The 24,085-nt window shown below is 37.4% G+C and overlaps 6 protein-coding genes across 6 annotated transcripts; 3 read left to right on the top strand and 3 right to left on the bottom strand.

Moving 5' to 3' along the window:
- Positions 1-151: 151 nt before the first annotated feature.
- Positions 152-2,677, bottom strand: GCK72_002898 (uncharacterized protein; the record flags this gene model as incomplete). The annotated part of the gene is made up of 6 exons (XM_003099039.2): positions 152-358; positions 754-835; positions 932-1,101; positions 1,156-1,257; positions 2,384-2,526; positions 2,575-2,677. 6 exons carry the CDS (start codon positions 2,675-2,677, stop codon positions 152-154), a joined length of 807 nt encoding a protein of 268 aa, XP_003099087.2.
- A 236-nt stretch (positions 2,678-2,913) lies between these two features.
- Positions 2,914-8,839, bottom strand: GCK72_002896 (uncharacterized protein; the record flags this gene model as incomplete). The annotated part of the gene is made up of 8 exons (XM_003099026.2): positions 2,914-3,248; positions 4,073-4,180; positions 4,448-4,816; positions 4,867-5,071; positions 7,431-7,526; positions 7,581-7,662; positions 8,545-8,669; positions 8,729-8,839. The coding sequence occupies 8 exons, from the start codon at positions 8,837-8,839 to the stop codon at positions 2,914-2,916; spliced, it is 1,431 nt and encodes a 476-aa protein (XP_003099074.2).
- GCK72_002897 (uncharacterized protein) lies at positions 6,449-6,872 on the top strand (the record flags this gene model as incomplete). Its single annotated transcript, XM_053723679.1, has 3 exons — positions 6,449-6,522; positions 6,574-6,661; positions 6,708-6,872. The coding sequence occupies 3 exons, from the start codon at positions 6,449-6,451 to the stop codon at positions 6,870-6,872; spliced, it is 327 nt and encodes a 108-aa protein (XP_053592324.1).
- Positions 8,840-9,215: 376 nt separating the features above from the next.
- Positions 9,216-9,883, top strand: GCK72_002895 (uncharacterized protein; the record flags this gene model as incomplete). The annotated part of the gene is made up of 2 exons (XM_053723678.1): positions 9,216-9,357; positions 9,732-9,883. 2 exons carry the CDS (start codon positions 9,216-9,218, stop codon positions 9,881-9,883), a joined length of 294 nt encoding a protein of 97 aa, XP_053592323.1.
- Positions 9,749-10,436, bottom strand: GCK72_002894 (uncharacterized protein; the record flags this gene model as incomplete). The annotated part of the gene is made up of 2 exons (XM_003099038.2): positions 9,749-9,879; positions 10,226-10,436. 2 exons carry the CDS (start codon positions 10,434-10,436, stop codon positions 9,749-9,751), a joined length of 342 nt encoding a protein of 113 aa, XP_003099086.2.
- A 626-nt stretch (positions 10,437-11,062) lies between these two features.
- Positions 11,063-22,548, top strand: GCK72_002893 (uncharacterized protein; the record flags this gene model as incomplete). Its single annotated transcript, XM_053723677.1, has 16 exons — positions 11,063-11,091; positions 11,144-11,244; positions 11,669-11,892; positions 11,952-12,052; positions 12,096-12,188; positions 14,624-15,037; positions 15,662-15,965; positions 16,018-16,308; positions 16,776-16,901; positions 17,281-17,371; positions 18,041-18,621; positions 19,502-19,585; positions 19,944-20,856; positions 21,609-21,769; positions 21,816-21,947; positions 22,000-22,548. The coding sequence occupies 16 exons, from the start codon at positions 11,063-11,065 to the stop codon at positions 22,546-22,548; spliced, it is 4,194 nt and encodes a 1,397-aa protein (XP_053592322.1).
- Between the last annotated feature and the right edge of the window lie 1,537 nt (positions 22,549-24,085).

The raw sequence follows: 24,085 nt of genomic DNA, 5'->3' as shown, positions 1-24,085 counted from the left end.
ATTTTTATATTCTGAGCTTAACACTTGAATTAACAAAAGCAAAAGCATATCCAAACGCGCTCCATCCTCAAAAACGAAACTGTCGGTGGAGCACACTTGTATAGCTAGACAACAGTAACAACATAAGATTAAAACAACAACAAAAAATAAATCATCGGAAGATCAAATTCATGAGTTCGCTGCTCTCGGTCTCCACATGTTTCGACCGTTCCTTCTTCACTTTCACCGCCTTTTTCTGCTCGACATCTCGTTGGAATGTGTCCCATTTGCCTCCGGATTCCTTTACCTTCGCCTCCAGTTTCCTCAAATGTTTTCCCTTTTCGATTTGCTCTTCGAAGTGGGCGGCGATGCGACGGGCCTGAAAATCTGGTGGTTTTAAAAGGGGGATTTTGGGAATTTTTGTTCCAAAATGTGAGTTTTCAGCGCAATTTTCCTGAGTGGGGCCGAACTTTTTGTTTTTGTGTTTCTAGGCCATAAAACTAGTTCGTTTCGGTGACATTCTCGAATTTCAGCTTGTTTTCAGTGTTATCAGTCTATCAGTACGGATAAAAGAATGCTTTTCAAGAAAAATTGAAAAAAAAAAACTGAAAGAGCGGACGGGTGGAAGAGTTTTCGTGGCCTAGAAACACAGAATGTAAAATTTAGGCTTTTGGGATGAAAAATCGCGAAAAATTTCAGGAAAACCACTAAAAATTGGTAATTTTTCTTGATTTTTCTGAAATTTTCAGCTATTTCGGGTGACTATTTCCCTACCTGAGCCACTTCCACATTCATTCTCCGCTTCTCAACTTCCTTCTCGTACTGCAGTTGTTCCATTAGATGTACCCATTTGAATCTGGAATAAGAATTGAAAAATTCGAAAATTTTGAATTTATATGCAAAAATTCCAAATTTTTTTGAAAATTTCTTTAAAATCTCCAAATTCCCGTACCCGGACAAATATCGAATATTCCACAGCATGCTCGAAACGGGATCTTTTCCCTTTCCACCAATCAGCGTGTTATCGATTTGTGAGGCGATCGCTTTGGCGATTTTCTTCTTTTTCAGCTCCATCCAACCCTCCGAATACTTTAATTGCGGATTTTTCGTGTGTTTGTTTCGCTGCAAAATGAGATAATCGATTCAAGGAAGAATTTGGAGAAGAAGATGGCATACCGCCAAGAAGATACGTCCAATTTGTCCGGGACATCGTTTCTCAAAGTATTCACGCATTCTGGCGACATTATATTTCGGAGGAATCATTGTGAAGTAGATTACCTGCAAATTTGGGAGAAAACTAGCGGTTTTTTCTGAAATCTGGGAGCCCGAATACTGAAAACTGCAAATTTATAGTAGGAATTATTAGCTCAGCACAGTTCTTACAACTGCGCTCCACCGAAATCCCCTTTACAAATGTCTCTTTTTCTCTGCGTCTCTCAATTCCGCACACATTGTTCTTCGGTTTCGGTAGAGCGCGGTTGTCAGAAACGTGCCGTGCTAATATTTAGAGCACTCGTGAAGCAGAATTAGTAGGAAAATGGGTATTAATCACACAAAATATTTTTTAAAAACGAGATTTCTCGAGGCCGTACCGAACGGGGAGAAACGAGCGAGTGAGAGAAACGAAAGCGGGAGAAACGAAACCGGGAGAAACGAAACGGGGAGAAACGAAACCGGGAGAAATGGCGGCGCGGCGTTTATCGGGCTGTAAATGTGATGAAATTGTGCATAAAGCTATAAGTAATGTTCCTAAATCTTGTCAGATGAAAAATGACGAAAAGGCGGTCATCAACAAAATATGAGATGAAAGCGATAAATGCCACTGTCTTCGTTAGAATGTTTGTATAACATGAAATGTGTGAATTTAACTTTTAAATTAATATTCTTAAACATTTCGCACAGTTTAAGAACATTTACAGCGCGATAAACGCCGCGCCGAAATTTCTCCCGGTTTCGTTTCTCCCCGTTTCGTTTCTCCCCGTTTCGTTTCTCCCGGTTTCGTTTCTCCCGCTTTCGTTTCTCTCACTCGCTCGTTTCTCCCCGTTCGGTACGGTCTCGATTTCTCGATGTTTTCGATGAAAATTGAAGGGAAACTACCGATTTTTTGTACGAAATGTCGAAAATCGGAAAAATTGACAGATTTTTCTGAAAAAATCTCTGAAATTACTTTCAACTCAATTAAGTGTTGGCCGAGAGCTTTTCATATAGAAATCGCTGAAATTGGATTTTTTGAACATAAAAATCGAAAAAATCGCTCTGAAACTGATGGAACAGTTTCTAAACTCAAAACTTTTGAAAAAAAGATTTTCCAATCGAAAATTTTGATAATTCAAAGTAAAAATATTTCATTTTTTGTCTTTTTTCCTCGAGAATCTGCATAAAACCATATTTTCCTCGTTTTTACCCCAGTTTTTTTCTGTTTTTCCTCTGGATCCTCATAAGTCTCCGTCTCCATTCCCTCGCCTTCTGGAGTCTCCATTTTCATCGTTTCAGCCTCATCTTCCTCATTTTCCGACTCGATTTCCTCCTCTTTCGGCTCGATTACTTCTGAAAATGGATTTAAAAAACTGAAAATTGGTTTTTTTCTAAAGAAACCTTCTTTAACTTCTTCTTCTAGCTCTGGAACCTCTGGAACAATCGATTTTTTGACAGTTTTCTTCGCCGTCACCTTCTTCTTTTTCTTTAAAATCGGTGCCATTTTCTAAAAAAAATGTTTTTTAAAGAGAAAATTCTGAAAAAAATTCGGTAAAAATCTGACAAAACAGGGGGTGATTTTGGAAAAAAATAAAGAGAAAAAATATACTTTTATTTATTTTTCGTTGGAATGGGTCTTTGGATCTTCGGAGAGAATCGTTGCACTATTAAAAATTTGGAAGCAGGAAATTCGTTGTAAAAACAGGAAAAATACATAAAAATTCGCATAAAAAATGAAATTTAAAGCGCTTTTTTGACCTCCACAGCTGTCACTTTCTCCTCCATCTGACTTCCTTTTCGACTGTGATGTAAATCAGTCACAATTTGAATTCCCGCCTTTCTCGCCATCCTTCCAGCCACACTTCTCGGTCCTAAATCCCATAATTGAGCAGCTGCGAGTGTTCCGTGTCCAGCGGCGAATAGAGCGTGATGAGTGGTGTCCGATGCGTCGTCTCCGTATTTTAGTTTCACATTTTGGACGGTTTGATTGGCGATACTACGACAGAGGTGACGGGATCCATCCTCTAGACTCATCCAGACCGTTGAGACGCCGGCGATTCCGCCTCCGAGGATTTCTGAAAAAGAAATGGATGAAATTTGAACATTTTTCTGTTTTCCTGGGAAAAACCGTTCAAAAACTGTGAATTTTTTGCTATTCGCTCGTCACAGCTCTTACAACTGCGCTCCACCGAAATGCACTTGAAAAATGTCTCTTTTTCTCTGAGTCTCTCAATTTCGCTAGAGCGCGGTTGTAAAATGCGTGTCGTGCTAATGAATAATTGATTAATCTGAGTTTCAAATTTAGAGAAATTTTGGGTTTCCGGGCGGACATTTTTGAGAGAAAAATGAGAGAATTGGAACTTTTTCGCAGTTTTTGCTGAATAAATTTTTTTATTCAAATTTCATAAAAATTATCCTACTTTCAACATTTCCAGCTCAAATACTATGAATTTTAGCTCTAAAATATTCTGACACTATTTGACCGATTTTTTCTTAAATTTCTAAGATTTTCCCTCAAAAATGAGACATTTCTTCCAAAAAATTGGTGATTTAGATTATTTTCTAGTTTCGAAACGTTCCGATGCCAAATTTCGAGTGTGGAAATGATCAAAATCACCAATTTTTTGGCAGGAATTTCTTTTTTTTTTTGTAGGGAAAAATTTAGAATTTTTGAGCAAAAACCGATCAGTTTTAGGTTTTTCAGAACTGGAAGTGTTGTCGTTGGGCAAAAAATTGAAGAATTTTCACGAAAATTGAATAGAAATCTTGACTTTGACCAAAATTCAATGCAAAAATTGCAAATTTTCCCCATTTTTCACTCAAAAAATGTCCGATTTCCACTATTCTTACACGAAAAAAAAACCAAAATTTCATCTTTTCCAGCTCAAATAAAACTCACCAATAGTTCCAGACACCAATCCACCCGTCTTCCCATCTCCAAATCGTTTCTGTGCACCTTCGGCCAACGATCTGCCGACGGATACTCCCATATCTCCGATTTTATCCACTGAAAACAAAAAATTTATTGCATTTTGATGGAAAAATCGCATTTTTGAGCGATTTTCACACAAAAATAGCTCAATTTCATGGAAATTTTCTTCAAAAACTGCATTTATTTTTGATAGAAAACTCATGCTGCAAAATGATAAAAAAATCGTTTTTTTTTTGAGCAATTTTCACAAAAAAAAGCTCGATTTCACTGAAATTTTCTCAATTTTTCCATAAAAAAGCTCGATTTCAGCTGAATTTCCCCGAATTTTTTTCTGAAACTCACACAAATATCTGGTACACTTGGCGACCGTCTTCGTTCCCTTATGCATATAAACGACACTTCCTCTCACGACAGGCGACACTTGCATTGGTTTATCCGTCGCCACGAGTGTCGTTCGATACGTTTCTCCGTTCTCTTCGACTCTCGAAATCACTCGAACCGTCGTCGTTTCTACTCCCCACGCGATTTTCTGTCCTCCTCGAATCAAAAAATTCGCGATTTGAGTTGAAATTTTCTTCTTTTCGTCTTTTGAGAGCTCTGTGCTTGGCTCGGTTTGCTCTTTAAAGTCAGTAAATTGTCGGAGGACAATGTGAAGTTCCTCGACGAGACGTGGCTCGATATCAGATGAAAGGAGGATGGCGACCGTCATATCTGCAAGGAAAATTCAAGGTGTCAAAAAACAAAAAAAAATCGATAATTACTCGGATTCTCTGGCGTCGGATTCGCCACAATATACGCTCCGAATTCATTTCGAAGCACCGGAGTTTTTGAACCCATAAGTGGGTAAGCCCACGGTCCGACCTGCATGAAAGCAAGCGTGTCAGAAGTGGATCCATCGGCGAGTGGTTGGGGGAAACGGAGAATTTGAAGAGATGTTGGAGCAGTTGGTGCAGTCGTTTTTTCGTCCTGAAAATAGAACAATTTAGGGATGAAAGCGCGCTCTACTGGACATGTTGGGTGTCTGGCTGTGAAAAAGCGAAATTTTACATTTGAAACAGGGCTGTGTCAAAAATTTTCGAAAAAGTCGTTAAAAAAATGTTCATTTTCAGATTTTTCCTGATTTTTTTTTCTAATTTTGTACTCAAAAACATGTTTTTGTCCTTGGAATACTTCCAGTTTTCAATCAAATTCAAAATTTTTGCATCCCTAAAACTCAACTTTTTCGAATTTTTTGGATTTTCTGTTAAAAATTTACAAAAAAATTTTTTTTCTCGATTTTTTCGGTACGAAACTTTCGAAAAAATGCAAATTTTCGGAACTTTCGACATCAGATTATGAAAAACTCCAAGTTTTCGCTTATTTTTGTTTCTGAACATCACTATTTTATATTTTTCAGTGAGCTGGACAAAATATAGAATATTTTTACGTTCAATAGGTAATTTAAGGGGAAAATTTCAATTTTCAAGCTCAAAAATGCTTAAAAATGCTCAAAGAACACCTATTTCAAATTATAGTCCAGGTGGAATCAATAGAGCAAATATAGGGGATTTGTGAGCATTTTTGAGCCGGAAAGTTTCCATTTTCCCGTTCAGATGTCCAAAAATAGTATTTTGCTCAGTAAAAATACAATTTTCAGCAATCTCAACGTGAAAGTTACGATTTTTAAGGTCAAAAACATTAAAAAATGCTCAAAAATCGCATATTTTTAACAATATTTCATGAAAATTCAGGCGGATCAATAGAGCGTACTTGCTCCATCACCACCTAAATCGGTGCACTGTCGTTACCAAACTGATTTGATGAAGAACTGATGCAATGTAGAACTATTTCATTGCCAAACTGACTCGTTGTAGAACTGTTGCATCTCAGCGTTTCGTTTCAACGGAACGGCAACGAAAGAGAGGGTTTAACGAAACCGCAACGAAACCGCAACGAAACGAAAACTGAAAATCGGTTTAACGAAACGAAAACGGAAGAAAATCTCAACGAAACGGCAACGAAACCGCAACGAAACCACAACGAATCGGAAATCAATCGATAGTGTCCCTAAACTTTGCGCGAATGTCAAAACGAAGCTCTGTTGAAATAATATTTTTTTAGTAATGTTTTTCCAGTTTTTTTAAATAAGTTTTTCCGTAATGATAATTTTCAGCGAGAAAAATTAATGCTGCGAATAAAATTAGTTAAACTATTTTACAGGTAGCCGTGCACTAATGGAACAAAATCGCAGAAAACTGGTGTCACAGCCTTTTCTGTCAGAAACCAAATGAAAAAGGTGACGACGTCGAATATCGAGTATTTAACTAATATTCTTTTTCAGGCTAGTCGCTGCTCTCAGTCAGGATGGAAGTTCAGAGGTTAATTTTTAGAACCTCCTTTCCGACATCACCAAGTTCGCTGGGATTGTTTTCGACAAGGTACAGAGAGCACTGTATAGATACTTAAAAATTTGTGTAATTTGTTTTCAGTATTGAGTTACGACGCTTCGACATTGTCACACTCAACATACAGCAATTCGTCAATGAGGAAGTCTACGAGAAGAAAGAAAACGAAAATGTAATTTCAATGTTTCAACATTTCTTAGAAAATCATTCGGTTTTAGGTCACACACATGTCGAACAACATGGAAAAGCTGCGCAATTCTGAAAGTCCACAGCTCGTCGAAAGCCAATTTGTTCAAGAGGAGGAAGTCTTCGATGACATTCATCTCGCTACGTGGACATCTTCCGGCATTCAATTAGAAAACGAGAATGATTTCGGTTGTTAATTCTTTGTTTCTCAATAAATTATATTCTCATCTAAATTGTTCTTTAATATTGCATAAATACAGTTATTTATATTTACGGAAGGAAGGAGGGGGGATACCAGCGCGATCAGTGTAAAACGGGCAACCGCGCTCTGTCGCACGCTATTCCCGGGGAAACGGCAACGAAACCCCAATGAAACGGCGTGGCATATCCGTTTCGTTGCGGTTTCGTTGCCGTTCCGTTGAAACGAAACGCTGAGATCGTAGAACCGTTTGTCAACTAGAGCGCGATTGCTTAATTGGCCCCTTACGGCTGATTGCGTGAATAAAATGTTGCCCTTTCATGAAAAATATGTTCTATTTAGCTTTATTGTACTATACAATGAACAAACACCAAAATTTATTCACGCAATCAGCCGTAAGGGGCCAATTAAGCAATCGCGCTCTAGTTGACAAACGGTTCTACGATGCAACAGTTCTACAACGAGTCAGTTTGGCAATGAAATAGTTCTACATTGCATCAGTTCTTCATCAAATCAGTTTGGTAACGAAAGTGCACCCCTAAATCAACAAACGCACATCAATAGTGAACAATTGGACGCCTTCTGGCAAGAAATAGATGAGATCCGCCTCTTGTGAGCCGAATGAGTCGAGTTGCATTCTGATGGCTTCTTTCTGAAAATTTATATTCTGAAATTTAGTTTTTTGAATTAAATGAACGGTGATTACCTCGTCCTCAACACTCTGCTCGGCTTCCTTGACTTTCTCCGAACTTGGTGCTTTTGGTCCCTCTTTTTTGAGCACTTTGATTCTAAAAACATGAATTTTTAGCATATATTTGAATGGAAATTTCAAGTTTTTGAGTAGAAAATGTGGAGTTTTGACGGAAATTCAGGGAAAATTGTGTTATTTTTGAGAAAAAACATGGTAATCACAACTTTTTGCTCTGGAAAAACTATTTTTATCGAAAAAAAGTGATTTAAGATGACTTTTGAACAGTTTTGAGTGAAAATTCCGAGTTTTTCGTGTGAAAACTCAGAATTATTCGATAAAATTAAAATTCGGAGCCGGAAAACTAAAACGATGGAAAAAATCAATTTTTGAGTCAAAATTCCTTGAAAACATGAAACAGAACCCGAATTTTAATGTTTTCACCGTCTTTTTCCGGAAAATTACAACTTTTTGCTCTAAAAACTAGAATTTTGCGATTTTGCACAACTTTTTAGCGGTTTTGAGTGCAATTCCGAAGTTTTTCGTGTGAAAACTCTAGAAAATAGATTCTTCCGGCTGAATTTCAGGATTATTCGAAAAACTTAAAATTCGGCGCCTGAAAACCAAAAAAAAATTTTCTGATGTTTTTCAGCCATTTTCGGTGGAAAAACTCAATTTGTGAATCAAAATTTATTGAAAACATGAGACACAACCCGAATTTTAATGTTATTACCGTCTTTTTCCTGAAAATTACAAATGTTTGCTCTGGAAAACTATTTTTACTGAAAAAGAGATTTCTTGTCGTCAGTTTTGAGTGAAAATCTCGAGTTTTTCGTGCTGAATTTCGGAATTATTTAATAAAATTACAAATTCAGCAACCAAAAACCTGAAAACCCAAAAAAAGTAGAAAAATCCGCTTTTTGGCTGAAAAATTACGAATTTTCCAGAAAAATCTGTCAAAAATAGCATTTTCTTCCCCTACCTATGCTCAACACTGCTCTTCGCTTCCTGCAGCATTTTCCACATTTCACTCTTCTTCGCGTGCTTCATTTTCTCTCCTTCCTTGATCAAATTCATTCCTTTCTCGTACATCGCCAACGTGTTTTCCTAAAAAAAAAATACATTTTTTGTTCTTTTTCATGAAAATTGCGTATTTTAACACCTACCCAGTCACCAACTTCATCATAACACAATCCTTGCTCGATAGAAGCGTACGCTTCTGAAAATACTGCATCAACTTGAGCAGTATCGGGAATTCTCATAAAAATCGAGAACATAATCTTGCTGAAATTTTTAGAAATTTATGACGGGAGTGATTGCTGAAAAGAAATAGTGAACTACTGAAACCGATAACCGACCAGAAAGCAAAAAATTCGAAAATAAAAACAGAAAATAGTGAAAGAAACGGGCGCCACTCGCCCCTCACAACACGAAAACAACGTCACACTGTCTGCGTCTCTTCGTTGAAATTACTCTCTCGCCTCTTACTATTCAGTTGCGCATTCATCTGCTAATATGAGTCACCAAAAACCAGACAGAAGATTTCGAAATCTCCGTGACAACGCACTGGCTCTTCGTGAAAAGAAAAAGAATATTCCGGAAAATTGCTATTTCGGTGTAAAAAGTACTTTATGCAGTTACAAAAGTTTTAGAATGGAAGATTCTATCAAAAATTCTATCGACAATCGAGAGTTGGCGAGAGGAGACATTCTATTCGACGTAACGCTTGTTCCAGAGTGGAATGTACTGTCCGACGGTCTTCCACTCGCAGAAGTAGATGGCCATGAGGAAGGCGGTTCCTCCGTATGCTCCGTACGATTTGAAGCTGAAAATTCAAAACATTTACTGTGGTTTCGGCAAGAAATAGCTTACTAGTTCGGGTTGGTGGCAGCGTTCTTCAAGAAACGGGCTGGCTTCATGTACAGCATGATTAAACCTGAAATTGCACAATTTCCAGATGAAATTAGATTTTTAGATTCAAATTTAAGAAGTATAGCGATAAAAACGCAAATATCTTTGAATTATACCTAAAACTGACCAGAAACGTTGTTTATTAACTTTGGAATAACACAGAAAGAGAAAACTGAGACCCCGGAGCGGCATTTTTCGCGACGCAAAAAAAATTAATGGAAAGAAAAGAATCAATAACATAATAAATACATTTTAAAGCTACGAATTTAAGATTTTTATCCCAAGAAGTTGACAACGACGAGGTGGAGAATGAGGTTGGCGAAGATGAAGTCAGCGAAGGCACGTTCGGTGGAGACGGCGGTGAACTCGGAACGATTCTCTTGGTTTACTTGCATTCGGAGGCACGCTGAAAGAATATTGTATTGATTTGAAGGAAAATTTATAGTTTTGATAGAATTGTTACGTTGAAAAATACATCGAGGACTATTTTCTTGATAAAAAGATACAAAAACAGTCCCGGGCAGTTTTTTTTATTGAAAACAAAATTTTCTGAGAGAGATTTGTATAAGGCCACGTTTCGCCTGGCTTTTGCAGAAAGTTCCCACTAAAATGCGAATCTTAACAGCATGAGCTGAAGAAAAAAACAAGATTTCTGTCTGATTCAACAACCAGATGTATGTCAACTTCCGTTTCTGCTTTTCGGAGTGAAAATACCAAGATAAATCAAATTTTAAAGTTAAAATAAAACTCACAAGCTAAAACGAACGACGTGACAGTGGAGATGAATCCGGAGAGGAACGAGTTGAATGGGAAAGTACCGACAAGCAGACAATAGATGAACTGGAAGATTCCGGTGAACAGGATGTACGTCATGTAGGCGTCGATGATCTTCAGCTTCGACGAGGTCGTCTTCTGGTAGTCATCGAAGAGTTTCGTGAGGACTGGAACAACCTGTGCCGCCATTCTGCAAATAAATACGTGGATTGGATGATAATACATCTGTCGTGACATATGGAAGAAATATAGGGAGAGAAGGCACTGGAATTGGGTAGAAAATGTATGATTTTTATTTTTTTTTGCCAAAAAAGAGATAAAAATGCAAAATGCCATTTTTCCTTCATTTTTAAAGAATTTTCGATATCTGAATATGTTTTTCATGACAATTACACTAATCTTTATCGATTTTTATCAAAATATCTCTGAAAATTTCAGTTAATTTCAGTTAATTTAAGCAACGTGGCACTTTAAAGCTAAAAAAGCCAGCGGGCGGCGATTAAAGGTGCACACAATTTTGCCAACTCTGTCGTGGCGAGACCCGCCGCCCCGCCCACTTGCAACACCGCGGCGCGCCTTTTCGCAATTCCCCCGCACACTTCTCTGTTTTTCCTCTTTTTTGCGTTGAGGCACGAGACGTTGTGGGCACTCGGCTGACAACAGAAAAGAAAGAAAAATCAAAGATAGTTTTGTGTCAATTTTCTCTCTCTCTCCCCCGCCCACAAATTCGAATTAGTGTCTGACCGAATGTGTAGCCACCTCGTCCGTCATTGACATTCTCTGTACTCTCCTTATTTTTACTCAACTAGGAAATAATGCTTTACACTGTTATCAACCTCCTAGCGTGAGTTTTCTGGAAGTTTCGACACAGCTCGAGAGGATTCTTTGTTTTTTAGACAGATCTACTGCAATGGGCCGATTCTTCAAACCGTTCAAGATTCTCACATGTTTCCAGATTCGAAACATTTCGTCGATATGTCACTTAAATATGATCCAAGTGAGGAGAGGTGTTTGATTCTGTTGTTATTTTTGAGACAATATCTTTGTTATCTTTATCGCCGCAGAGACCGGTTTTTGCAAAAGGTGTGATTGTATTCTTTAGAGATCTTTAATTAAAATTTTGAATTTAAAAATTGGATTTTTGCGACAGAAAATCCGAAATTTCCGATTTTCTGAGCAACTGTCGTGTAGCTACGTGTAGCCTTGGGGTCAAAATCAGAGAACATTCCTTCAAGACCGAAAAACCAATAAAAGAGACAATTTTGACATTTCAAAACGGAAAAAAGGAGAGATAATTGAATTACACCACGTGACTTTCGAAAAATTTCGAAAAAGTTGGAATGTCTGTTCAAATTAGTTTAGAAAATACAGGTTTTTATCGAAAAATCATAAAAAATCACAAAAAAAAGGAGAAATTTCAGTCACAACACTGCGGCACTTTGACGAGCTCGGCGATCGAACATCCGATATGATTATTCTCCGAGAATTCGTGACTTCTCACTTCAATCCACCTGGAAGTGAGCTTGTCGAGTGGTTTCCCGATGATTGGGTGGATTTTCCATCGAATTTTTTGAATATTCATGATTATCATCATCGGCGATGGGCGTTGCATTTGCATCGCATTTGGAAGGATTTGTGTAGAAAAGTGGGTGATTTTTCAGGGGAATTTAGGCTGAAAAAATGAGGAAAAATGAGTTCTTTCAGGTCCGAGACGACGTAAAACATCGACAAGACCACTATTCCCTGCTATACGTTCCTCATCCATTTATTATTCCTGGCGGGCGGTTTTTAGAATTTTATTATTGGTATTTACTAATAGGATGGAAACCTTCAATATTTATTGTTCAGGGACACATTCTGGATATTAAAAGGACTATTATTCTCGGAAATGTATGAAACTGCTCGGGGAGTCATCAAGAATTTAGGATATATGGTTGATAAGTAGGTTTTTTTCATTGGGATTACTGTAGATGTCGTAAGATCTGGTGCACACTCCGCAAACACCATCACGTCAGAATGCGGACATTTCGGAAAATTCGTAATTTTTTTTTGGAAAAAGATGGAAATTCGCGAAAATTTACTGTTTCATATCGAATTTTCAACCAAAAAGTGCGAAATTTATCAAAAACTTTCATTTTTATACCCAAAAACCCACAAAAAAACCGACGATTCTCGCGATTCGCCGCCTGTTAAACCGACGATTCTCGCGATTCGCCGCCCATATCTCTGAACTCGTTTTTCTCATCACATTCTTTTCAAAATTTCCTCAAAAAAGTTCATAAACAAAAAGATTTCCTCGTCTTCTTCAAAAATTCTTATCAAATTGACACTGGTATCAAGTGATAACGAGTGGAGAGAATTGGTTGATTGATGGACTCACACTTAGAATGGACATGCGTCTATCATGTGACCCTATTCGTTCGTTTTTTGTGATTCGAATTAAGGTGTGGTGCGGGTACTGATGTCCTCGGTACAATCGGGATATTGAACTCCCGGTATTTTGGGGAAATTGGAAGAAATTGCATCAGAATGAGATCTGGGGGCGGATTTTGTAGAGATTCAAAGAATCAAAAAAAAAACACATTTTGCAAAACTCGCAATCATGTGAATCGGAGATGATGAATTCGCGGACTTTTGAATTAATAAATATCCGTTCATAATAGAGGATACTGCCCCGAATTTAGATAAAATGGCTCTGCGGAACATTTTCAGCGACGAAAAACTGAGATTTTAAACTTTTTTTCTACGAAACTTCTGAATTTTTATCCCAAATTCATTGAAAATACTATTTTAAAACAGTATTTTTGAAGTTTCGTAGAAAAAATCCTGAAAGTTTGTAAAAATGTGCCAAAAACTTTACTTCTTCAGCTTCCAATGCTAAAAATCAAATTTTCAGGTAATATTTGACCCAAAAATCAAGTTTTCCAGTGCAAATTTATAGAAAACTACTTCCCACTCAGGCAACTGAATATCAATCTAATTAGACGCGGCATCAGTTAGATTAGCTTGAATGTTGGCATGATTAGATTAATGCCGCGTCTAATTAGATTGATGAGCAATCTTGTAAGATTAATGCGCCGTCTCATTAGATTGATGTGAAATCTTGTGTAACTAGTCATAACATTTGAAAATTCTTTAGGTAAAAAAGAAATAGTAAATTTATTCAAATTAAAAACAAGAGTTTTTACAATCGAAATGTACAAAAAATATAGAAAATTATACAGAAAATAAAAATTAGAAATTAGTCGAAAATCCATTGCAATGGAAGTGGAAAAAGTCATAGTTGTTCTCTGCCCCCGCTGCTGTCCATTGTCGTCCGGACGTCCACTCAGCGAATTTTGCTGTAAAATGAACGAAATTACCAAAAAGCGGTTTGATTTCTGAACTCACAAAGAAACACTTTTTACGAAGCTTGTGTAGAGAGCGCTGATGTAGAAGAGGTAGACGATTATACCTGAGCAGTGAACTATTATTCACGGTTAATTGTAAGAGAAACAATTTGCTTACCTAAGAATTTATTCGTGATTTCATCACAATGTTGACTTTTCTTCCAAACCAAATGGAAGTTGCGGAAGAGTGAAGACTGCAGTTGAAGACTTGAAGAGCCATACCGAAAAATAAAATTTTTATTAATTGAAAATCGTGAAAAAGATGATAAAACCGCAAACGAAATTAATTCGCAGCGATTTCACAGACTTTCGAGACATAAATAAAGAATTAAAACTTGGAAAAAAAACATTAAAATAAAAATTGAAAGAAATTTTGCGCGTTTTGTACTGACTTATTCTTGGATCCTGGCGCGATCGAAGTTTGCGCAAGCAAAATCCACTAATCTAATTAGATTGTGATTAGATTGATGCGGTTGTAGGATTAGACTAATATTGAGTTGCCTGAGCAAATGTTTTTACTGACCTTTGACTCCAAAAAATGTGTATTTCACACGAAAAATACCTGAAATATCAAGAATTAAAAACTTTTTTTCATTGCTATCAGCATTGCACGCTTCTTACAATCGCGCTCCACCGAAACCGTAGAAAATTGTGGGCGAAATTGAGAGACTCAGAGAAAAAGAGACATTTTCAAGGAATTTCGGTGGAGCGCAGTTGTAAGAACTGTGTCTAGCTAATAAAACCTGCTAACTCGCCAATTTGTGATATAAATTTGTGAACCTTTGCAAAAAACTTTTCTTTTACAACTTCCAATGCTAAAAATCAAGTTTTTCAGTGCGAATTTATAAAAAAAAACTGCTTTCCTACTGACATTTGACTCCAAAAATGTGTATTTCAGACAAAAAATACCTGAAATATCAAAATTTTTTGTTATTTTTTCATTACTAAAACCTGCTGAGTCTCCAATTTTCACTGAAAATGTTTCAGTCATGGCTTCGTGCCGAACGGTGGTCGTGTCTACTACCTCACTCGTTCCCAACCGCCTCTTCTCACCCCAATGGTCTACGAATACTACATGAGTACCGGAGATCTCGACTTTGTCATGGAAATCCTGCCGACTCTTGACAAAGAATACGAATTCTGGATCAAAAATCGACAGGAATGGTTTACAGACAAGGACGGCGTCAAACAATTCCCCTATTATCAATATAAAGCGCAATTGAAAGTGCCACGTCCGGAATCTTATCGAGAGGATTCAGAACTCGCGGAGCATTTGCAGACGGATGCAGAGAAGATTCGAATGTGGAGTGAGATTGCGTCGGCTGCCGAGACTGGTTGGGATTTCTCGACGAGATGGTTCTCACAGAATGGAGATAATTTGCATCGGATGGATTCTATTAGGTATATTCAGATTTTCAGTTAACACGGTCTTCCGTAAAGCGAAAAATAGCTACAAGAAACGTGAAGCCGATTCAATTCTTCTATTTTTTGCACTGAATATGCAGTGTTTTTAGGTTTTCAAACGTCGCAATGGATGAAAAAGGGTCCCATTCATCCAAAATTAAATTCTCTGTCTAATGAGCCAGAAAACGTGAATTTTGGTCAGAAATTGACTTTTTTGATACAGAAAACCCGATTTTCAGAAATATGGGATTTTCAGCCATTTCAGCCAAAATTGTTACAGTTTCAGAGCATCCAGAGTACATTTTCTGCAATTTTTGTTCGAAACTGTTATTTTGCCTGAAAAATCGGTTTTTCTGTATCAAAAAAGCCAATTTCTAGCCAAAATTCACGTTTTTGGCTCATTAGATAGAAAATTTAATTTTACACAATTCTGATGAATGGGATTCTGTTTTCATCCATCGCGACGTCTGAAAAGCTGAAAATACTGCATTTTCAGTGAAAAAAATAAGAGAATTGAATTAAAACGTTAAAAAATCGATGTCAAGTTTCTTGCAGTTCTTTTCCGCTGTGTGGGAGACCGTGCAGTTTTTTAAAAAAGGTTTCCAATATTGATTTTTCCAGAACCTGGAGTATCGTCCCTGCCGATTTGAACGCCTTCATGTGTGCCAACGCACGAATCCTCGCAAGTCTCTATGAAATCGCTGGAAATTTCAAAAAAGTAAAAGTGTTCGAGCAGAGATACACGTGGGCGAAGAAAGAGATGCGAGAGTTGCATTGGAATGAGACTGATGGCATTTGGTATGACTATGATATCGAGTTAAAGACCCATTCGAATCAATATTATGTGTCGAATGCAGTTCCATTATATGCCAAATGCTATGATGAGGATGATGAGGTTCCCCATCGAGTTCATGATTATTTAGAGGTAACACTTTCAGAAAATGACAGCCAAATTCAACATTTTAAAACAATTTTAGCGCCAAGGAGTCCTAAAATTCAAGAAAGGCCTCCCCACTTCTCTCGCTATGAGCAGTTCCCAGCAGTGGGACAAGGAGAACGCGTGGCCCCCAATGATCCATATGGTTATCGAAGGTTTCCGTACAACTGGAGACCTGAAATTAATGAAAGTCGCTGAGAAAATGGCGACTTCATGGTTAACTGGAACATATCAATCGTTTATCAGAACTCATGCAATGTTTGAGAAGTACAATGTGACGCCGCACACGGAGGAGACTTCTGGTGGAGGTGGTGGAGAGTATGAAGTTCAGGTAAGAGGTTTTGTAGCGAAATCGCCAAAAAAATCGCAAAAACATAGTTTTCTCGCAAAATATAGATGATTTCCTAAAATGTCTGCATTCTGACATGGGGACGGCGGCGAATCGCGAGAATCGTTGGGTTTTTGTGGGTTTTTGGGTATAAAAATGAAAGTTTTTGATAAATTTCGCACTTCTTGATTGAAAAATTGATATAAAACAGTAAATTTTCGCGAATTTCCATCTTTTTCCACATAAAAATTACGAATTTTTCGAAAAGTCCGCATTCTGACGTGATGGTGTTTGCGGAGTGTGCACAAGATCTGACGACATCTACAGTAATCCCACAGTTCGCTTTTGGAGATTTTAACCGATTTTAGACATTAGATTTTAGATTTAGATATGTTTTTCAAGCGAAATTCGATAAAATTGTCACCAAAATTTCGAAATTTTTCGGAAAATGCTCATTTTTTGAATTTCAGACTGGTTTCGGATGGACGAACGGTGTCATTTTGGACCTCCTCGACAAATATGGAGATCAATTCGCTTCCAGTTCCGCCCCATCCTCTAAATTCACTTTTTCTTTGTCAAATATCACTTTTGTAGCTGTAATTCTGTATATTTTGTTTTAAATTCGTCTAGATTCTGATTCATGTAAATAGAAATAATTAGTTTACAATTCATTTTCATGTAGATCTTTTTTTGAAATTCTTGAATTTTGCCATACTGATTGCCTTTTTAATATCAAAAATTATCTTGTTTTCCCCAAAAAAATGTTTCCGGTCCAGTTTTTTTCTCGATTCTATGTTTTTTTGTCTTTTTCTTCGGGTCATTTTCTCACTCTTTTTTTGAAATTTGGTCTATAAATTAATTTTTTTTTTAAATTAAATTAAATTTCAATTCATTTTCAGAGGAGTTCCGATTATCTTCTATCTTTTTAAACTTTTAGGAGAAAAACACTTTTTTCTTCAAATTTCTTGTTTTTAGGTCATGGGAATTACCGGATTATGGAAGATTATAGAGCCAACTGCGACAGAAATTCCATTGGAATGCCTGGAAGGAAAGAAATTGGCAATTGGTAGGTGAAAACTTTTAGATTTTCGCACATTTTTCAATAAAATTGACAAAATTTTTCAGAAAAGTTTGAAAATTCTTTAAGATAAGTACGAATTTCTGTCTTTTTCGATTCAAAAATGCCAAATTTTAACCAGTTTTCACTGAAAATCGCCAAAATTCATGTTCTTCCATTTTCTTGAAATTTTTGAAACTTTTTTCGCGAAAAAGTCAAATTTTCGACTATCGTTCAGAATTAGAAGAAATTCTGAAAAATAGTAAAAAATGGTCACATTTTCGATGAAAAATTCAATTTTTTTTTGGAATTTTGGAATTTCTGCTTGTTTCGACTCAAAAATACCGAAATTTACCCAGTTTTCGCTGAAAATCCATTATTTTTGCTCAAAAGTGAAAATCCGTCGAAATTCGATAATGTTCATACTTGTTAAGACCCGGCTTCGAAAAATTACCTTTTTTTCCAAATTAAAAAAATTTGAATTTTTATCGAAAATGTGACCATTTCTGATCATTTTTCAGAATTTCTTCTAATTCTGAATAATAGTCGAAAAGTTGACTTTTTCACGAAAAATGTTCGAAAAAATTGGGAAATGTTGAATTTTGCGCCAATTATCCAGACCGCGTCTTGAAAAGTCTGCTAAAACCGTAAAAAATCGATAATTTGTCCATTTCACAGACGTCTCCATCTGGATCTATCAAGCCCAACTCTCTTATCCATCCGATCAGCCATTTCCCCATCTTCGTCTCCTCGTAAATCGTCTTTCGAAACTTCTTTTCTATAAAATCCGCCCAGTTTTTGTGTTCGATGGCCCCCAAGTGCCTGCTTTAAAACGACAAGTTCTTGAGGCTCGTCGTCAAAAGAAACAGGACGATGACGATATTCTGAAGAATCCGAAAAAAATGGGGAAATTGAAGGAAATTGCGGGTGGGAAGCTGGATAACGAAGCGTTGGAAAAAGCTATAAAAGAAGTGATCAGTCCGTCGAAAAAAGTGATTTTAAATGATGTTTATAAAGATATTCCATCGACGAGTACTGATTTGAATCGGCCTGAAACACATCAGAATGATCAGTTGGTTTATGGAGACATAGATGAGGATTCAGACGAGGATTCAGATGTGATTATTGATGAACCTGAAGTCGAAAAAGAGGAAATTTTGAAGGAGGAAATCAAACCATTTTCATCGAGAAAAGTGGAGATTCGAAGTCTGGTGGAGAAGAGAGAAGTGATGAGGAATAGCAGATTGAGACCCGATATGGTTAGTGGGAAAAATTTCAGAAAAATTTGAGATTTTTAGTCAAAATGTTAATTTTAAGGGCAAAAAACACGAAAAATCGTCAAAAAATGTACACAATTTTTCACAAAATTTTTCGAAGTTTTTTTCAAATTTTAACCAAAATAGGCAAAAATCATCCCAGCCCGGATTCAAAAATGGGTACCTATTTTTTAACAAAAATTTATGAAAATTTTCGAAAATTCATGGCGAAAATGTCCAAATTATCATACATATTTACATTTTTATTAAATTCTAATTTTCAAGTCGAAAATTTGACATTTTTCAAAAAATTCAAATTTTTGTTCAAAACGGGGTGGAGAATAATATCGATTTAGGCCCTGAATCAGAATCCGCAATTTTTGATTCAGAATCTCTTTTTCTTCCCCGAATTTTGAGAAATCCGAAAATCCTTTTTCTTCCCCAAATTTTCAAAATTCTGGAGAAAAAAAGAAGAATGGGAAAATGAGATTTTTCGCTGTATTCTGTTTCTAGAATCTAGAATCCACAACTTTTGATTCCGAATCTCTATTTTGTTCCCCGAATTTTTAGATTTTGACAAGTCTGAAAATTTCTAGATTTTTAGTCAAAAAAGTTCATTTTGACTGAAAGTAAGCAAAAAACCTCAAAAAAAACCGGAAAATCAAAAAAATTTTCTCACTCTCAAATGAGATACTTTCAGCCGAAAACCAGCTTTTTCATTTTAATTTGGCTTGAATTTCCGGTTTTAACCAACTTTTTTTCAAAATTTCTTCAAAAATATTACATTTTTGCAAATTTCTCAGTACAAAATTCACTTTTTCTGAACCAAAAAAAGTGTAAATCTAGTGGAAACACTTAAAAAATCTAATTTTTGACTTTTCAGATCCCCCAAGATTCCAAGAGTTTCAGCAATTTTCAAATGCAGCGACTGCTCCAACGTGGTCGATTAAATGCACAGATTGAACAGGTTTGTAGCCAAAAAAGTTTTAAAAAACTGAAAAAAACAGTTATTTTTCCGTAAAACCCCAGTTTTTCCTGAAAAGACTCAAAATTTCATATTTGTTCAGGCCCAGTCTAACCCGGAAAGGCCCGGTTTCAAAAAATTAATTAAAAATTTGAACATTTTTGATGATTTTTCAGAATTTTCTCTAATTCTGAATGATAGGAGAAAATTTGATTTTTTCTTAAAAAAAATTCAAAAAAAAATTTGAATTTTGGTGCCAAGTACCCTGACCTTGACAACTATGGAAAAAATCCGTTTTTTCCTAAAAAAAAACTCAAAATTCTCGAATTTTTTACAAAAAACTCATTCCCCATTCTTCCAGCTTGCCAAATCCACGACCACCACCCCCGGTGTCTACTCTTCTGACAAAATCAACGTCACCGGACCAGACGGAACATCTCATGTCTTGAAATACGCGCATTCCGATGAAATTCAAGAAGTTCGTCCCGAATTGACACGAGAATTCGATAATTTATATCAAGCCCCGCCTCTCGAAATGACTTTAGACTTTTTTAATGTCGAATACGGAGGGAAGAAGCTGAGTCGAGAAGTGACGCCAGATGACGTTCGGGAGGAAATTGTGGAGAGAATTGAGGAGAGATTAATCGATAAAGAGGAGAGAGGATATCAGAGTAAATCGGGAATGTTGGAAGCGATTGCGAGAAAAAGAGTACGACAACATTATGGGACAGAGACGGTTGAAGATAAGGAAGAAGAGAGGAGAAGGAGGAGAATTGAGGAGGAAGAAGATGAGTTGATAGAGGTTTCCGACGATGAGATGGATCTTCAGAAAATGCTTTTGGAGTCCGCATCGAAAAATCTCGACGAAAAAATGTCGAGTTTGAAGAAGCACCAAGATGAAATAGAAGAAGACTGGGACCCGCAGAGAAACGACGTTCCCTCAACTTCCACAGCAACTCAGAATCTCAATCTCAACGACGACTACATTCATCTGAATTACGACGATGACAATGAGAAAACTCCGGAACTCTATCGAGATCTTCAAGAATTCCTCACTAACGCTGGAATTCCGTGGATCGAAGCGCCCGGAGAAGCGGAAGCTCAATGTGTGGAGCTGGAACGGCTCGGCCTTGTCGACGGAGTTGTCAGTGATGATAGTGATGTGTGGGCGTTTGGTGTGAAACATGTCTATCGGCACATGTTTGCGAAGAATCGACGGGTTCAGAGATATGGGGAGAAGACGGCGGCGAATCGAGAGAATTGTCGGCTTTTTTGTGGGTTTTTAGGTGGAAAAAGGTGTAAAAATGAAAATTTGTTATAAATTTCACACAATTCGATAAGAAATTCAATGAAAACACTAAATTTCTTCGAATTTTTATCTAGTTTTACGAAAAAAGGATGAATTTTTCGAAAAGTCTGCATTCTGACGTGATTGTGTTTGCGGGGTGTGCACAAGATCTGACGACATCTACAGTAATCCCACCGTTCGCATTTGAAGATTTTAACCGATTTTCGCCTTTTTTTTCGTTTAAATTCGGTAAACTCGCCACTAATTTTTATTTTTTTTTTAATCAGAGAAAACCCCGTAATCTGTAAATTATCTTCTGTCCAATTGTGCGAACAGCACCGAAATTTCGAAATTAATTCTTATTAATGTAAAACGATGTAAAACACTAAATTTCTGCGCATTTCCATCTTTTTTTCACAAAAATTAAGAATTTTCCGAAAAGTCCGCATTCTGACGTGACGATGTTTGCACAATGCATCACATTTTACGACAAAGCGGTGAATCGCGAGAAATGTCGGCTTTTTTGTAGGTTTTTAGGTGTAAAAATGAAAAATCGGACTGTTTACTATGAAAAATTCGATAAAAACACTAAATTTTTGCGAATTTCGATATATTTTCTCAAAAAATATGAATTTTCGGAAAAGTCCGCATTCTGAGGCTGCGGTGTTTGCACAATGAATCACACTTTACGACAAAGCTACCGTAACCCTAGGCACTCGAAAGATAGGGAATTTTCAGGCCTCCAACGCGAAGATTTCATCTCAATCGCACTCCTTTCTGGCGGAGATTACAGTTCAGGACTTGTGAAAGTTGGAGCCATCGGAGCACTCGAGCTGGTTTCAGAATTTGTTGAATGTCGAACGGATCAGTTGGAAAATTTGGAATTAGTGGAGAAACGAGTGAGAAGATTCGATTTTCTTTAAATTCCTAATTCGAACATTTCAGATTCTGAAACTTCTCGAAAAAGTGGGTCATTTGTTTCTAACATCTCCAGATGAGAAGCGTAGTGTCAGTCGGAAGGCGATGATATTAAGGAGGCATGTAATCGAGGCGAATGAGAAGGATTTGATTGAAAATGTAAGAGAAATTCACGAAAAATTCTGAATTTTTCCGAACATAAAAATTTCAGGTGTGCTCCAATCACGACGCTGTGCATGCCTATCTCCACCCACTCGTCGACGGGTCATCTGAAAAATTCCGATGGCGTCAAATGAATATTCCATTGATTCGCCAGATTCTTCATCAACGTCTCCAATGGCCGGATCGTTCTCAACATCACGAAGAACAGAATTCATTCGACGCATTCGGGAAATGGAATACATTTCTTCAAGCCGGTGGGCGGAGTCAGATGAGATTGGATCGATTTTTTGCTCAAAAACTTGATAGTTCTCTTGAGTTGAAATGGTCGAAAAAGGTGGTGGATGCATTGGAAACGATAAGAAAACGAGCGATTGGAGTGGTTGAAGAGAAGAAAGAAGAAAAAGAGATAGAAGTAGTGGAAGTGAAGAAAAGAAAGAAGGAAAAAGTGATAGCTGCTGAACCGAAAGTGACACGTGGAAGAGGTCGAGGTAGAGGACGTGGTGGAAGAGGAAGAGGTGGAGCGAAGACAACGAAAGTTCAAAAAGATCTGAATCTATCAGAAGAAAGCAGTTCTAATGATTCGTTTGATGAGTTTTAAGATTACTAACCGTATTGAATGATCTGAAACAGAAATGTTTGTAAATAAATTATTGATACAAGATTCAATCGATTTTATTCGAGTATCGGCATGCGCAAAATATGACACAATCTATATACAGTGAGATAATGCTGAGATCAATTAGTGTTAGTGGGGGAATGTGAGTTGATTGATGATGGGAACCCTTTAGTAGTTGCCTGCTTTTTGGGTGCTTTCGAGTCCCTCCGAATGCCGATAGGTCTCAAAGGATCTCCGGGAACTTTGAAAGCCAGAATCTTCGTCTACATTGACGATCTCATCATGATATCCAGCACAGCAGAAGAACATCTTTAGCATATCGACGAAGTCCTGGGGAAGATCGAAGGAATCGGGATGAAGCTAAAAACAGATAAATCAAAATTTGCAAGAGACCACATTGTATTTTTGGGATTTATCGTATCAGAGGATGGCCTGAAACCTGATCCAGCCAAGACACAAGCCGTAAAGGAGTATCCGTTCCAAGAACAGTCAAGAATGTCCAAGCATTCATTGGAATGAGTTCTTTCTATCGCCGGTTTGTGAAAATTTTCTCAAAGATAGCCGTCCCAACCCTGGAGTTAACCAAAAGGAATGTGAAATTTGAATGGACTACCGAGAGAGCGCAAGCATTTGAAAAGCTGAAAGAAGCACTCACTTCAGAACCAGTTTTGGTGTAACCTCAACTGGGAAAGTCGTTCGTGATTAAAGTTGACAGTTCCGGAAAAAGAGTTGGAGCAGTGCTGTAGCAACAATAAGATAAGGAAGGGAAGAATCTTCGTGTCGTGGCGTATGCAAGTCGACTATACTACACAAATGAACGAAACTATGCTGCTATCGAACTGGAAGCACTTGGATTGGTCTACGCTGTGCAACAATTCACACTCTGAAACAAATCAAATATGGGATGAACTCGGTTTAGAGGTCAAAAAGACTTACCTTTAGAGCCGGGGGAATAAGAGTAACTAGAAATCAATAAGAATCAAAGCAGAAAGAGGGACCAGCCATACAGTAGGCAGTCAGGAGGGCGGAATGAGATGGAAAATTGTCTATCACTTACCTTAGGTGGACACGCATCTGCATCCTCTGCGTCTTGGTTGCTGGGAAGAGCGCGCACCACTCACAGGCCTTCGATGATGGTGCGCGCTCCGGAATTTTGCCAGAAGACAAGACGTCTGAGTCCGCAGATGCGTATCCGCCCGAGGTTTCATCAAATGTTTTCCCGAACTTTTTGTTTTTGTGTTTCTAGGCCACAAGAAGTTATTCCCCGCTCGTTTCGGTATCATTCTCGACTGAGACTGAGGGTTAGAAGTGTGTAAATAGAATCTGGGATTGGAGGAGAGCCTGAGTTTCGTGGCGAGACCACAACAAGCCGTATGGGAAAAATAACGGATCGACTGTGTGCGCAATGGTAGTTCTGTGGTCGATCGATCCGCCATTTTTCTCATAGACATTTACGACTATATGTAGTGTGGTCTCTCCACGAAACGCAAACACTCCTTCAATCAGATCCTCCAATCTC

The sequence above is a fragment of the Caenorhabditis remanei genome, chromosome I, assembly GCF_010183535.1.
Source record: "Caenorhabditis remanei strain PX506 chromosome I, whole genome shotgun sequence".
Taxonomy (NCBI): Eukaryota; Metazoa; Nematoda; class Chromadorea; order Rhabditida; family Rhabditidae; genus Caenorhabditis; species Caenorhabditis remanei.
This window is presented reverse-complemented; position numbering and strand designations above follow the sequence as displayed.